General features: G+C 45.4%; 1 protein-coding gene across 3 annotated transcripts in view; it reads right to left on the minus strand.

Moving 5' to 3' along the window:
* DIEXF (digestive organ expansion factor homolog (zebrafish)) overlaps window positions 1-16,106 on the minus strand; it is a 22,171-nt gene that overhangs the window by 4,626 nt on the left and 1,439 nt on the right. The window contains exons 3-11 of one of the 3 annotated variants that reach the window (XM_006767167.2): window positions 15,200-15,467; window positions 13,412-13,600; window positions 12,598-12,686; window positions 11,550-11,960; window positions 8,896-9,115; window positions 7,087-7,289; window positions 5,349-5,531; window positions 5,103-5,215; window positions 4,191-4,436 (exon numbers count right to left, since the gene is read on the minus strand). In XM_006767167.2, coding sequence (XP_006767230.1) covers window positions 4,191-4,436; window positions 5,103-5,215; window positions 5,349-5,531; window positions 7,087-7,289; window positions 8,896-9,115; window positions 11,550-11,960; window positions 12,598-12,686; window positions 13,412-13,600; window positions 15,200-15,467 — 1,922 coding nt within the window. Of the gene's footprint in view, window positions 1-4,190; window positions 4,437-5,102; window positions 5,216-5,348; window positions 5,532-7,086; window positions 7,290-8,895; window positions 9,116-11,549; window positions 11,961-12,597; window positions 12,687-13,411; window positions 13,604-15,199; window positions 15,468-16,106 lie in introns of all 3 variants that reach the window. The other 2 variants (XM_015566154.1, XM_006767166.2) reach the window with 2 other exon arrangements.

A 16,106-nucleotide genomic window follows, 5' to 3' on the forward strand; every position in this document is an offset into this window, starting at 1 on the left:
GTTGGGGGAGGGGGGGGACGCAGTAGAGAGCAACCAAAGGTCTTGTATGCATGCATATTAGCATAACCAATGGACACAGACACTGGGGTGGTAGGGGCTTGCCCAGGGTGGGAATGGCTTGCGGGGGGAAGGAGGGATGTCAATCCGAGAAAAAGGAGACATATGTACAACTTCAGACAATAATAAAAAACCCCACAACTATGCATATGGATGTTCTTGGCATTATAATAAAAGGCTAATATACAAAACAACCAAATGGCAGAATGACTGGTCACTATGAAGTGCACTGACCACCAGGAGGCAGATGCTCAATGTAGGAGCTGCCCCCTGGTGGTCAGTGTGCTCCCACAGGGGGAGCGCCATTCAGCCAGAAGCCGGACTCATGGCTGGCGAGCGCAGCGGTGGTGGTGATGGGAACCTCTCCCTCCTCCATGACAGTGCTAAGGATGTCCCCCGAAGGCTCCTGGACTGCGAGAGAGTGCAGGCAGGGCTGGGGGACACCCCCCGCCACACACACACACACACACACACACACACACACACACACCTCCAGTGCACAAATTTCATGCACCAGGCCTCTAGTTGTATATAATAGCATAAAAGAGGGGGAAACCTATACTATTATTAAAAGAAAACTGGGTTAATTACATATCCATGCAATATAATACTATGCAGCCATTAAAAGAAGCAATACACACCCCATAGATAACATTAATTACATAGGAAAAGTATTTTTACAATGGAGAGATGGATGAAGAACAGATCTTCTTGGACCAAGTGATTACACTCAGCATCACAAAGAATGGGATGAATAAGATGCAGTGGGAAGTAGACAATATCCTCTAGGTAGCATTCTTACCAAATGTTTCACCTAAATCAGTAGTCCCCAAACTTGGCTGGATGTTGAATCACCTGTTTGTTTTTTAAAATATCTATGCTGGGGCTCAGCCCCAGGCACTGTGATTTAACTGGCATTGAGATACTACCTGGCAAGGGAATTCTAATGTACAGCAAAGTTTGAGGACCACTGGTTTAAATAAGAAAACAATTAGACAAATTGAGACTGTGGGATTTTCTACAGGAACCTGGATTGGACTCTTCAAAAAATGTCAATGTCGCCCTGGCCGGTTTGGCTCAGTGGATAGAGCGTAGGCCTGCAGACTCAAGGGTCCCGGGTTCGGTTCCGTTCAGGGGCATGTGCCTTGGTTGCGGGCACATACTCAGTGGGGAGTGTGCAGGAGGCAGCTGATCGATGTTTCTCTCTCAGTGATGTTTCTGGCTCTCTGTCCCTCTTCCTTCCTCTCTGTCAAAAATCAATAAAAAATATTTTTTAAAAAAATGTCAATGTCATAAAAAAAAAGAGAGAGAATTATTTTAGGTCACGGTTTCTTCACCTTGGGGCTACTGACATTCTGAGCCAGATAATTCACTGTCCTGTGCACTTAGAACATTTAGCAGCATCCAGGCCTCCACCCACTTAGAACCATGAGGCCATCAGAATAACCCTCCAGTTGTGACAACCAAAAATGTCTCCAGATATTGCCAAATGTCTTCTGGGAAACAAAACTGTCCCTGCTTGTTAACTAAGACACATAAAAGAAAGATGTTAACCAAATGTCTGAGCCTTAACTGAATCTGGGCTAAGGGGGAAATAGCCGCAATGGTCATTTTGAGGACAACCAGCAACATCTGAATAGACACTACATATTAGATGATATTACTGTAGAAATGCCAACTGGTATGATAATGGTGTTGCGGTTAGATGAAAGAATGTTGTTTTAGAAGCTACATGCTTGCTGGGGGAGGTCATCAAAAAGACTTGACCACCGATCAGGCCATCCATCGGCTGGCTCCTCAGTATGGTCTATAGAGAAGAAACCTACCACTTCTAGAACTGGGATTCTCATGTAGGAGCAGGGGGTACTCAGAAATACCCCAGAAGCCCTTCCCAACTCCAAGAATCCCACCTCCAGAGTTTCTGACTTGCCCCCGGTTGGCAATCCTCCCTGTTGTGGAACCTACAGATACAGTTCAGAAAAGAGCTTGGAACCTCCCTCTCCCTGGAGGGCCATCCTGACCGAGTGCCCATCCAATTCTAAGATTCTATTGCTTTCATCTCCCCCAAAGAAAATATATCTTCAGATTGAAAATTTTTACTGGCTCACAAATAAACTGTAATGTTTCCAACACTGCCTACTTCCATAGAGAAATACAGAATTCCAGGATTGGATAGTACAGTTCAAAACACATTTATTTTCCCCAAGGTCAAATAAAAAATCAAATCACAAAGGAATTGCTGATCAAAACACCCATGATCACCTTGGTGATCTCTCAAGCAAAAAACTCTCTAGTTGGGAACTCTGAGATAATTAGCAGCTACAGAACTCTGAAGCACATTTTTTCATGCACCTTCAACACAGGCACACCTATTAACCTTCCAGGGTATGAAGCAAATGGCACATGGTAGGTCACGCTAGGTTTGTCTTCATAATGAGTTTGCAGGCAAACACGGTTTGGTAAATAAATGAACAGGAGGCTGTCTTGTCTACTTAGGAGGAAGAGCTCCCTTCTCTTAAGTAGGACACCTTGCCCTCTCCCTGAATAGCTGCCTTAGGAGGGCAGACTTCATCCAGCTTAATTCACACTTGCTAAGACACTGACACTGGGAAGCTTTCCAGCCTGCCCACTGCACCACAAGGGCTGGCTTTTATCTGTCAAGCTAATAGAAAACTAAGGGCTCTTAAGACCTGCTGAGTACAAGCTCCCCCCAAATATCACTCTCCACATGAATGAAAAGAACCTGCTGAAACAAAGCGAATGTCAACAAGAGGCATTCATCAACACTCTTTGGCCAACAGCCTTGTCTGTTGGATGAAGCCCACGAAACACAAGTTCTCCACTCTCCACTCAGATCACCTTGTCAGCAGACTACCCAAAGAGGTCACGTCAGGGCAGCCCGTTCTGCCGGAGAGCTGCCGGGCTCCTCCCTCCCATCTTAGTAACAAGAGCGTGTCTGGGGAGCACCATCCTAGTATCAGCATATAGGCGATGCAATGCCAAGATGCATCATCCGATATGCTCCAAAGCCTGGGAGATTTCTCTGAGGAAACATGCCCCTAGTTGGTATATATGACTGCGAGTTAATAAAACAGTACAGACAGCACTTAAATTCATTGGACATTATTGTGAATCACGAAGGAAAAGGTATCAGGACACAATTTCCTTCTCTTTTAGGTGAGGGTTCAAATAGGGCTTTTTCATTGGCAGCAGAGAGAATTAGCAAAACAACTGAGAGAACAAAGGGCTGCAACCGTCCCAAATGGTAACAGAAGGCTCAACATCACCAACTCTCAACACAATTAGAATTGTTTTTAAAAAGGCCAATCTGGCTTATTTTATCAAAGTCGCACGGCGGGGAAGCTAAACAGAGGCTGAAACCCTTAAATAATCAACTCTAAGCCCCTCACCTTTTGCCTCTGCAAACACCAAGGGCCCCTGACCCTGGTTCTCCTTGGTAAGGAAGTAAGTGCATGCCTACCTCCTCAGGACACACACCTTTCTGAACACTGATCTACCGCGACACACAACACAGCTTCTCTGACAGCCCTTCCCCTTCCTGTATTCACTGGGTTGTTCCCAGTAAGAGTTGTTCAACTCTGTCTTTCTAAGGCAGGGGTCCTCAAACTTTTTAAACAGGGGCCAGTTCACTGTCCCTCAGACCACTGGAGGGCCGGACTATAGTTTAAAAAAAAAACTATGAACAATTTCCTATGCACACTGCACATATCTTATTTTGAAGTAAAAAAACAAAATGGGAACAAATACAATATTTGTATTTGCATGTGGCCCGTGGGCCGTAGTTTGAGGACCCCTGTTCTAAGGCGTACAAGCACAGCTAAGAAAGTACCCTGAGTATGGACCACTCCAGATCTATACACAGTTATGTTGCTGTCATTCATTTATCTTTTTCAACAATGCCCATTTTGGGAGGAAACCAAGCAACCAAAAAGAGTCTGTCCAGCCTCCAAACTCTGGCTTCCCTGCAGGAGGCAGAGTGAGGGCGGGTCTGTAACGCCAAAAAGCCTAGCGTGTGCCGCCATGCTGTGTGCTCAGAGCAGGCCATGGTTTGCTCTGCATCCCCCCCGACACACACACCCCGAAACAACACCTGGAGCCTCGCACGGCTGTACCTTTTGTAGAAGTGGAAGCGCTCTGTGAGGAGCAGAAACTGCTTCTCCCCGTGTAGGAAGAAGTGTCTGGCCCTGGAGATAGCGGACTTCTGGGTGTACTCGCAGATATGCGTGAAGTTCAGGTCCTCCTTCTTGAAGTAATTTCGGAGACGCACGAAGTCAAAGTAGGAGGGGACATAGATGAGCGTGTGAGACATGACTGCATCACGATACTGAGGCAAAATCTTGTTCACGAAAAAGTTAAACCTGATTGGGAAAGGCAAAGGGCAAAGTCAGTGGCCTAGAGGTGAGCCCGCAGCGTCACTACTGAGTGACCTGGGCAAAGCACAACCTCTCTCTGCCTCCCCCAAGAGGCCGATATGGCTCACCTCATCGCAAAGCAATTGCCCTAATACTATTTATCATATAGATGCAGTGCTGGTTATCCCAGAAAATTATTCTAGGAGTATCCAACCATGTCACATATTCACGCATTCACTCATTCACTCTGTCATCAGTCAGTCAGTCAACAAATACTTGCCGAACACCTCCCACAAGCTAAACACCACTCTGCTTACCATGGTGCCCCTGACTAAACACAGTGAGAAGGGACAATACAGAGAGAATCAGAAAAATAGTTCTTGCCCTGAAGGGCTCACAATTAAGTTGTTGACTTGGGATACTTTGCAGCACCAAGCAGTGTAACATAACTTAAAAATGCCAGTCTAGGGGGAAGGACCCTGCTTTACCTTATTAACCCTCCACTATCTATGGGAACTAGGTCAAGGCACCATTTCTCTTTGGGCTTCAGTTTCTTGCTCTGACGATGGCATGGCTGGGCTCGATTCTCTCCTCTCATTTGGTAAATGGTAATCTATAAAACCAGCATGGCACCCAGTTGTAAATTGGCACGCCACTGGGAGGGACCGGTACCTGGCGTCAATCACTGAAGCTAGGTTTTCAGCTTCCATCCTCTGGAAGACGTGGGGGAGCTGCACCAGCACATGACTGATGGAGCCTGTCAGCGGGACGTTCCTCACGGCCACCTGCCAGGAGTCAATGAGAGCATTAGGCGGCGAGCTGTCCCCATCGTCTCCTCTCTCCTCTCCTTCCTCCTCAGGACCCAAATGACCCAAATAACACACAATGCTTCAGGGGACCCAGAGGGGGAGAACACACCTGGCCTTGCATGTTGACGCAGTACTTGTTGAACACGGAGTTGATCTGGGCATCCTGCAGGGCCCCGAACAGCAGTGTCTGGCGGTAGTACTTGGACCAATTATTGAGGCTCCACATCCGCACTCGAGAGAAGTCCACCCCATGTGAGTCCAAGGGCAGCAGGTTCATGTGGTTCATCAAATGCTTTCAACAGAATTAACACTACCCTTAGTATTTACTGAGCATTACCAGCTGGGCACTTATCTGTCATCTTATTTAACCCCGTGGATAAAGTACGTACTCTCATCTCCCAAATTACAAGAAAACTGAGGCTCAGAGGAGTGAGTGACTTGCCCATAGTGTAGTGAACAACCCCAACAAGAAGCTGAAACTGGCCACCTCGTGGACCTTCCGAAGAGGATCAAATGGTACCTACAGAACATTCCTTTCAGAGGAAATGCCCTGGTTACTCTATGGATTCCTCAGTCCCACACTTGGACAAGCAAAATGACATGGAAAACAGAGCCGCTGTCCTTCAATGACATGTTCTCTACACATTACATTCCCAGAGCCACCACACATGCCTCTTCCTAAAATTAAAGACAATGAACCATTAACATGTCTTTTGTATTTAAATTTTTACCTTGTAACATTGTTGAAGGGTTATGCTCTCCTTTATAAATAAGTACTCCCTTTTATTTGTCCCAAACTCCTTACAAGCCCTGGGCTTGTGGGAAAGGTAAGTTCTCATATGCCTTAAAAAAAAAAACTAAAGCCAGAAGCAGTTTGGCTCAGAGCGTCGGCCTGCGAACTCAAGGGTCCCGGGTTCGATTCCGGTCAAGGGCATGTACCTTGGTTATGGGTATATCCCCAGTGGGGGGCGTGCAGGAGGCAGCTGATCAATGTTTCTCTCTCATTGATGTTTCTAGCTTTCAATCCCTCTCCCTTCCTCTCTGTAAAAAATCAATAAAATATATTTAAAAAAAAAACAAAACTAAAAAAACACACCAAAATACCTATAGTTCCGTGATAAGGATCGTTCCAAAGCATAGGTTTTTAATCCTAAAACTGACAACACTGCAGAATATGTAGAGAGGGAGAAATAAAAATTACAGCACAAATTACAGCAGAGGGATAAAGACATCCACATTTCTCTGCAAAACAAGATCTCACATTAAGAAATTGTGAACAGCCCTAGCTGGTTTGGCTCAGTGGATAGAGCCTGTGGACTGAAGGGTCCCAGGCTTGATTCCAGTCAAGGCCACATGCGCGGGTTGTGGGTTCGATCCCCAGTGTGGGATGTGTAGGAGGCAGCCAATCAATGATTCTCTCTCATCATTGATATTTCTAACTCTCCCTCTCCTTCCTCTCTGAAATCAATAAAAATATATATTTGAAAAGAAAAAGAAAAAGAAATCGTGAACAATGCTCTCCCATCTCCACTGAAGACGAAACCAAAAGAAAGCATAAACCGTGAGAGGCATGATGTCGAATGAAGACATTTCTAGTAGGGATGAATAGGTCACACTACAGGTCTGTTAGAAGAAATGACCTTTCAGGTGAAATCTTTTCTGGAGATTTGAAAATATTGACAAGAATTTCTGTCTCTTTGGACAGTTTATTGACCACTCTGTGGGTAATTAAAAAATGTAGACTATGTCCCTGCTTCCAAACTACCCCAGCGTTTAGATGTAGACTCAGATAACCCCATAGGACAAACCAGAGCTCCCTGCCCTCTAATGTGAATGACCAGCATTACCAGGACATGCTCCCAGTTCTGCATCAGGTATATGTCAGCTTGATCAATGATGAGAAGCTCAATAGAAGACAAAAAGTCAAAATCCCTCTTCTTCTCCCCTTCTGCGCCAATGATGGTCCTCAGGCCCAGAGGGGAGGCAATGAGGATGTCCGAGGAGTAAAAGGGGGCATAGAGCCGGATGCTTCTCTGAAGTATGGCCACGCCTACACAAGACAGCCAAGTACACATCAGTGCATTCATCACTACCCCGCCATTAGCTCCCACCCTCTCCAAGCACCCCAACCTTGTACCTTCCCAACCTTTCCCCTTAGCATAGAACCATGCTCGAACTGACTTATTAAAACCATCACCCTCCCTTGCACCTGTGGTCCCTTCTGGCTCCCACTCTCTTCCTTTCCTGTCAAACTGCTCTGGAAAACTGCCTCTACTTTGACATCTCAATGCACCGCAGCCCGGCCTCTGACGCTCAGGAGTCACCGAAATGGCTCTTGCTAAGGTCGCGAATAGCGCTCACTCACAATTCAATGGCACTTCAGTCTTTCTTGCCATGAGTGCATAAGCAGCACTTTGCACACACCCTCCTTGAAATGTCCTTTCCTCACTGGTGGCTTCGAACGCTGACTTCCATTTCTATTATTATGGATCTTTCCAAATCCAAAGAGCTCTGCCACAACTCCCTGATTCACCCTCAGGTGCGACTTTCACTCTACACAGAGCTCTGGGTAAATTTATTCACTCACCAGGGTTTTAACATCACCTCTACACCAATTTATATTTCTAGCCCACGTCTCTTTTCTAGCTGCAGACTCATCAGCTGTCAGCATTGCTGGACACCTGTGTGTTTAAAACTGCACATCAGCTCATCCCCTTGCACCCGGCACCCCTGCTGAAGCCTGGGTGCATTTTAGGTCATGCCTGGCTTATTCACCTTGAGGTCTCTGCACAGGCAGTTTCCTGTCCCAAATCTTTTCCTCCACTCTGACTATGCCCATTTGTAACTGGCTAAATCCCACTCAGGTTTCAGTTTAGTACAGATGGCACCTCCACCAGGAGGCCTTCCCTAACCACTCTGTGCCCATGCTAGGTTAAGGAGACTGTTTAAATGCTCCCAGAGCTTCCACTGCGACCTCTGATCATAAGTTATCATTCTGTACTGCCGGTTCCCCCATGAGGCTGGACTTCCTTACCAGCAGGCATCATAACTTTTATTCCTATATCCCCAGCTTCTTAACAGTGCCTGGAGCACAGTAGTTGCATAATAAGTGTTTGATGAATGAGCATATTTGACTAATGAGTATTTTCCAAGACCTCCTATCAAATATACAACCAACAAAGTACTTGGGAGCTCAATGAGAGACAAAAAAAAGTGTGAATGGTTGAGTGGGAGTCAGGAAGTCTTGTGTGGTGATAGTTGGAGGGGGGACTAAGGGAGGAAGCAGGCAGGAGGAAGGTCCACCACTGTGCAGATGCTGTTTATTCAGCCTCCCCAGACTGACCCCCTCAGCCCATATCCCCAACTCCCCAAGAACTCCTGCAGCACCGACTACGTGCTACAGCTATGCGTGTGCTGAGATATTTTATTATAACATGCATGTGCTTTCAGAGAACTGCACCCGATCAGTCAAGTGTCTGTCTACCCATCAGCCTCAGCAAGACTCTCTGCCCTGGCCAACAACACATCTCTAATGCACTCTGGTTCTGTCAGGAGGCTGAGCCAGCGGCCCCTGAAAGATGCCTAATTCCTGGCTTCAGCCTCCAGCTACGAGACCCCTGCACCTCAGGGTCTCAGGTTTGACGAGGAGGAATTACCGATCCTGAAGTGGTCATCGATGTTGCCGACAAATACGGCTTCGTAATCCTCAGGCCGCTTCAGGTTGGGTGGTCTCTCCTCGGGATCTGAGCCGTACTCTCCGTTAAACCTCTTCTTGTTGCTCACAATTATCTTCTTCTTGCTGTCACCCTCCAGGAGGCTGATGAAGAGCTGGACCACCCGCAGAGCAGCTTCCCGGAACGGCACCACGATCAGCACCTGTGGAGGGAGCAATGGCAGCCATGGTGGGAAAGCGGGGGGAAGGGCAGCTCAAGGTGAGCCTGCTGAGGACGTGCTGCTGACGCACCCTCCGTACAGCAGGGGCCCAGCCCCTTTGCACAGAACCTGGCTCAGTACCAGAAGCTGAGCACCTTTCACACCCACAGCACCACATCTTGTGGACTTTAATCCCATGGTTCCGTGGGAGGCAATTCTCAAGCAAACCTGGGAAATACCTTCTAGGCTAAGTCAATGCCTTTAACAGAGGAGGCCACTAGCAAAAACCCAAGGACATAAACACACAAGCTCTTTGAGGGCAAGGAATGTGACTCACTTCTGCCTCCCACAAAACTTAGTACAGTATTTTTACACATGGAGACCCAAGGCACAAAGGTATGCCAAATGAAAAAAGAATCAGATGCAGTAAGTGGACAGCACATAAAGCTGGTAAGGAAAGGGACAAACGCATCACTACTTTTCTAGACGTTCTGTAGTGCATTTTTCAGAAATTATGATAAAGCATTTGTGAAATAAGATCCTATTTAATGGGAAATATAGGCCTTAGTTTTCCAAACATTTCCTAAACAGGTTAAAGTTACAACTATTGAGGGAAAAAACGAGAGATGCTTAAAAATAAATAATTTCTAACCACCCTTTTGTAAACAATCCAATGAGTGGAAATAACCCCAATCAGATCATGTAATTCACCATATGCTCAATGTGCTTCCTGGGTAATCTCTTATTCTTTTTTGCAATTCTAAATGGAAAGACATCTCATAATCCTGATGTTCAGGACTCTGAGGTAGTTTCTCCGGAAGGCAACCAGCATGGCCAGAGAGGGACACAGATTCAATGCAGAGATGATGAATTGAGGGTGAAGAGGGGCGAGTATTGTCCCGGCTGTGACACTAAGTAAGTGTCTAGGCTTCGGTTTCCCAGTGATCAAATAAGGAGGTTGGACTAAGAAACTCTAAGAGCCCTAGCTGATTTCGCTTAGTGGATAGAGTGTCGGCCTGCAGACTGAAGGGTCCCAAGTTCGATTCCAGTCAAGGGCATATGCAGGGGTTGTGGGCTAGATCTCCAGTAGAGGGTGTGCAGGAGGCAGCCAATCAATAATTCCTTCTCATCGTTGATGTTTCTGTCTATCACTCTCTCTTCCTCTCTGAAATTAATAAAAATATGTATATATTTTTAAATGAAGTTAAGCCCTAGCTGGTTTGGCTCAGTGGATAGAGCGTCGGCCTATGGACTGAAGGGTCCTGGGTTCGACTCCGTTCAAGGGCATGTATCTTGATCACAGGCTCCTGGCCCTGGTTCGGGGCAACCAATCGACATGTCTCTCTCACATCAATGTTTCTGTCTCTCCCTCTCCCTTCCACTCTCTCTAAAAATCAATGGAAAAATATCCTTGGGTGAGGATTATAAAACATAATAATAATAAAATAAAAATAAATTAAAAGAAAAAAGGAACTCCATAAGCCACACCAGTATTAAAACTGGGGAACCCCTGCCCTGGCTGATTTGGCTCAGTGGACAGAACAGCCTGCGGACTGAAAGGTCCCAGGTTCAATTCCGGTCAAGGGCACAGGCCCGGGTTGCAGGCTTGATCCCCAGTAGGGGACATGCAGGAGGCAGCCAATCAATGATTCCTTCTCATCATTGATGTTTCTGTCTATCCCTCTCTCTTCCTCTCTGAAATCAACAAAGATAAATTTTTTTTAAAAACAACAAACTGGGGGACCCCATTAAGCTCAATGAGAACAATCTAAAAAGATGAGGCTTCTTCAATAGGGAGCAGCACGGGCTAGGGGGAGGAACGGCCAACACAACATCTAGCTCCGTAACATCCTGGACAGTTAACAGAATTAAAGGTGTTTTCTGTCACAGCCCTAAATCCAACTGCAGCTTGGGTTTATGAGCCAAATAAATGTAATCACTTTAAGCAGCAGTAACTATACAATGGAAAATAGCGATTTTCCTTTTCCAAGGTTTCTGTATTTCTGTGGCTTAGTGAAGAGGATCTCTGGTTCTCACGCCCCCTCTGCTGCTCCCCTCCTGGCTCTTTAGCAAGGCCCCTACGAATCTGGTCTCAGTCCAGTGTCACACGTGGGGATTAAACAAGAGGCTCAGGAAGGTCCCATCCAGCTCCACAGTCACAAAGGAGAGGTGGATAATAGAGTTACTTACGTATGCTCAGGCTTTACCTTAAAGGAGAATTACCATGGAGCGACCTCCTACTCACAAGTTCCCAGGAAGAGCCAGTCAGGAACAGTCCACAGAGCACTGCTCTGACACTACCTGGGCACCCGATGTGCTCCCTGCCAGCTTCATTCATCATTCCAGTCACTAAAATGCCTGAGTGCCTAGTAAGCCCCTCTATGGCAGTGCCCGGCAGCCTCCTTCTTGAGGGCAAGGCTCTCCTGCTGCCACTCACCTTGGGCCTGGTCAGCCCTTGGTCCCTGAAGTCGTCATCGTCGCCCACCCCAAGTTTCCGGCTCCGGCGCCTGCTGTTGTTGCCAAGCACCTGGGCGTTGGCTTTGAGGACGTGGTTTATGGCGTGCAGGCAGTACACGTGGCGGATCTCCTCCCCGTTCTTCAGGGCGGTCCTTTCTGGGTAGAACAAGTCCTGGTAAGAATTCATAATCAAGAACAGCTCTTTCTGGAGCGGTGTGAAGGGGCTACTTGATTTCTGGGGACCGGAGAGAAACTGGCTGTTGGTCTTGGTCCAGGTGGATTCCAGGGGCTTCTGGAGATAAAGTGCCTTCAGGTCAAGGTCCTTTGGGGGTTTAAATGTTTCCAACTTCTGAAACTTGGATGAAAAGACAAGCTGACCCAGAGTGGGCCACTAGGAGAGAGACAGAGCAAGAGCTATGTTAGAAATGAATTACAATACCTCATATTCACATAGTACTTTATAATTTACCAGGATCTCTCATGATCTACAGTAATCTCATTCAATCCTCACCACAACCCTGAATGCTCTTCTTACAGTGTAGGAAATACTGAGGGTCAGAGAGGTTATATGATTCAGACAAATGTTTTCAAACAGTGTTATAGCAGTTATAGCAATGGAGAAGACTAGTGATCACCAAGGATTGGGAATGTGGCCAGGGGAAACATGAGGGATCTGTATGGTGCTGGAAATGTCCTGCATCCTGACTATGGTGGAGGGTAGGGGAACCTACTCATGCAACAAAACAGTACAGAACTAAACACACACACACACACACACAACTGAGCAGGAGTAAAACGGAGGAAATGTGAGTAAGGCAGGTAGACTGGCTCCCACACTCCAGCTTCTCAGTCCCTTTCTAGCTACACCTGTGCCCCACGAGGCTCCTCCAGCCTCCCTGTGTCCTGCTCCCCATCAAGCCGCCAACCACTGGTGTATGTCCCGTATTCAGGGAGACCGCTAACACCCAAGCCCACTGCTTTGCTTAGAGCTTCCCTCCCCCGTGATGAGACGACCAAGCAACACTTACTTTTAGCTCGTGGGCAGTTTTGGGATTTGTGGCAACGGCCTGAATTTCTTTTTCTTTCAGTTCCTTGTTCACATGGTGCAGAAATGGATCTAATTGGGAAATACAGACTGTCAGACACTTGGAGGAAACGGCAGGCATGTTTGGGTCTTCCCCTGTGAATGACACGCTGCTCTTCGTGGTAACTCTCTTTTCCTGTCTACTTTCCCCAAACTCGCTCCCAGTCCAGAGCTTCAAAGTTTCTGACAGCTTCATTTTTCTAAAGCACTTTTCCAATCACACTGCTTCCCAGCTCAGAAACCTTCAAAAAAACTCCTCATTTTGAAATTTGGGGAATTAAAGGATGTACCTTCAATACCCCGTGAATTACACAGCCCTCAAATTCTTCTGCCTCTGTTGCTTTCTTTCCATTTTTTTATTATTATTATTAATATTATTATTATTTTGTTGTTAATCTTCACCCGAAGATATTTTTCCATTGGTTTTTAGAGAGAGTGGAAGGGTGCGGGAGAGAGAGAAGAGCAAGGGAAGGGTAGAGAGGAAAGTGCACAGTACTTCTCCTCTCTCTTCCTTCCCTACTTGGGGAGAAAGTCGACATCTTCAATTATGAAAATGTGAGGCCTGGGAACTGGCCTCCCTGCCTACCAGTCTGACGCTGTCTGCTTTCCTCAGCAGCTCCCCCACCACACTCCCGACTCCCAATGTTGCCTAACCACTGAAAAGCACAATCCGGCCGCTGAAGTATCTGTTTTTATTGCTACTCATTCCAGTAACAAGAGATTAGTGTGTATGAACCCACAACCTCTGTACTAAGCACCTGATGAATTCTGATCTTGTGATCCTTTCAGAGAACAGTTGCCTCCACTTTCCTCTTCGAGAAAATTGGTTTCCAGGCTGAAAAGTGACTCGTGTTTGGTATCTGTAAACTCCTCCGGCGATTCTTGTTGTGATGTGCCAGGTGGCTCGTCCCCATCTTTTTCCTTGGGGTCATCAGGTAAGACGTTACCTCCAATTTTGAGAAACATTTTGTAAATACAATTATACATCTGTTGACAAAATCTAATTCCTTAGCTTTTTTCAATACTGATGTTCATTGCCATCATTTACTTTTAAGCAAATTCAGGTGGAAAACAAATTTCAAGATTAAGCTCGACTGTTGACCCAGTTCCACTTCTAGGAACTTATTCCAAGATGATAACTAGACAAAGTACACTAAACTCTACATGTAAGACAGGCAATGCAGCACTGGGTTTTATAAGAAATTACTGGGAAAAATGAGTCCATCATTGCCCATCAGTGGGGTAATTAAGTTACCACATATCATTACAATGGAATACTATCCAGTTAAGAAGCTAATGTGAATCCAGTTACACACATGGAAAAAAGTCCATGTGATATTACTAAAGAAAAAATTAGGTAACAGAAATGTATGAGGTCATTTACACATACACACAGATACATGTACATACTCGTCCTTCTATGCATATCTATAGAAAGTAGCCTGGCAAATTTTATAATGCCAAACATGTTTATCTCTAGGTGGAGGGATATAGATGAACTCTACTACATTCTTGGATTTTACAGTAAATATATATGCTACTATGTTCTTGGATTTTTACAGTAAATATATGTTACTTTTATAATGTAAAACAAAACAAAACTTGATTTCGAAAAATCCAAAACGGGAAAGAAAAATGGAAAAACAAAACAAAGAAAACACCTCTAAATCTGAGACAATGAATTTTTATCCTATTAAAACTAATGAATTAAAATACTATGGATGAATCACGAAAGGAGGAGCTAAAGGAGCCAGACACAAAGGGCTACATGCTTCCACTTACATAAACTTCTAGAACCGGCAAAACTAATCTCCAGTGAAAGAAAGCCGGTCAGTGGTTGCCTGATGCCTGGGATGGGAAACTGACTATAAAAGGACGAGAAGAAACTTTTTGGAGTTATTGGAAATGTTCCTAGCTTCCTTGTGACGGTAATAACACAGGGTATACATTTGTCAAAATCCACTGAACTATATACTTAAAATGGGTCCACTTTATTGCATGTAAATCAGACCTCAATAAAGTTGATTTTAAAGTTAAAGAAAAAAGAAACCTAGGACTCTTAGTGAGAAAGGGTTCCTTTAAGCTTGCAATCCCAGCCCTCCCCTGAAGCTTTCCCTTGTTAATTACCCTGGCTCAGCAGCTCTTCACCACCTTATATCCAGCTGTTCCATGAAAACCTGCTTCTTGAAAAATTTTGTACATTTATGTCTCTTTTCCATTAATCTAGATTTTCTGAGGAACGAAAATCTCTTTAATAAATTGAGACCATCGCAAAAGCAAAACTATGTTCTCTTTCCTCTATTAAGGGAAACTTTGGTGAAGCCCTGGAAATCCTCAGCAAAAATGCTACCTCTGCATGTTTCTCGCAAGAAGGTCCTATGTTTTCATCAGACTCTCAAAGGTATTACTGAGGCCAACAAGGTTAGGAATCTCTGCTTTGGATCCACATGTCTTCACCAAACTCACACAGTACAGGGCACTGTGCCCAGGGGGCAACCTGTCTATGGTCCTGGCACAGAGGATGAACCCACACGGAGGACACTTACTCTCCCGCATTCCAGCAGGTGCTGCCGCTGTCTCCTCCTCCACACTGACATCGCTGTCACCATCTTCACTGTTCATTTCTGCCTCCGCTAGAGCTGCTGCTTCTTCCTCTTCTTCTTCTTCTTCCTCTTCCTCTTCTTCTTCCTCTTCCTCCTCCTCATCTTCCTCAGAAACATTCTTTAATGTGGCGAGCAGTTTGTGGTACCCAGAAACTTGTTCTGGTTCACTCTCTGCCTCACTTTCAGAGTTTGAAGTATCTGAGCTCTCTGACTAAAAAGAAAATGGGAATTTTAAAAGCAAAATTATATTGTTCTTGTTGCTACCTTATGCCTATCATCAGGTCAACAGCATAACAGGCTCAGACTTTCCTAAACAAAAATGAGCTTTTCTGCAAATATGCAATCCTGTCGATTCAAGCAGGCCCAGCACCACATGTACTTAAATACTCTAGCTAAGACCCTAACAAACATGTCAAACTGCAGCCACACGCCTAATTTAAATAAAGGCACCACACCTAAATAAAAGAGGCCTGCGAGTTTGACATGCTTGCCAGCTCTTAATCTTCTCTGAACTGCTAATGTTCCACACTGGAAGAAAGCTAACATAAAGCTTTAGGTTATGGAGATCTAACCTATTTAAAGGAGCAACAGGAAAATTACAATACAAAAAAAGAATGCAGGCTGGTAAGCATCCCTAGCAGGTTCTAATAGATTGATCAAACTCTGGTTGCTGTGGAAGTTATCACAATGGCATTTTAATGACACCTGCATTCAAAATGAAGCAATATCACTACAATAACAGCTTACATCTAGAATCAAAAAGAATGGAAATGTAGCCAAACTTTATTACTACATACTAAAGGCCCGGTGCATGACATAGGTGCACAGGGGGGGGGAGGGGGGGGGGGCT

This window comes from Myotis davidii, unplaced genomic scaffold (genome assembly GCF_000327345.1).
Source record: "Myotis davidii unplaced genomic scaffold, ASM32734v1 scaffold622, whole genome shotgun sequence".
Classification (NCBI taxonomy): domain Eukaryota; kingdom Metazoa; phylum Chordata; class Mammalia; order Chiroptera; family Vespertilionidae; genus Myotis; species Myotis davidii.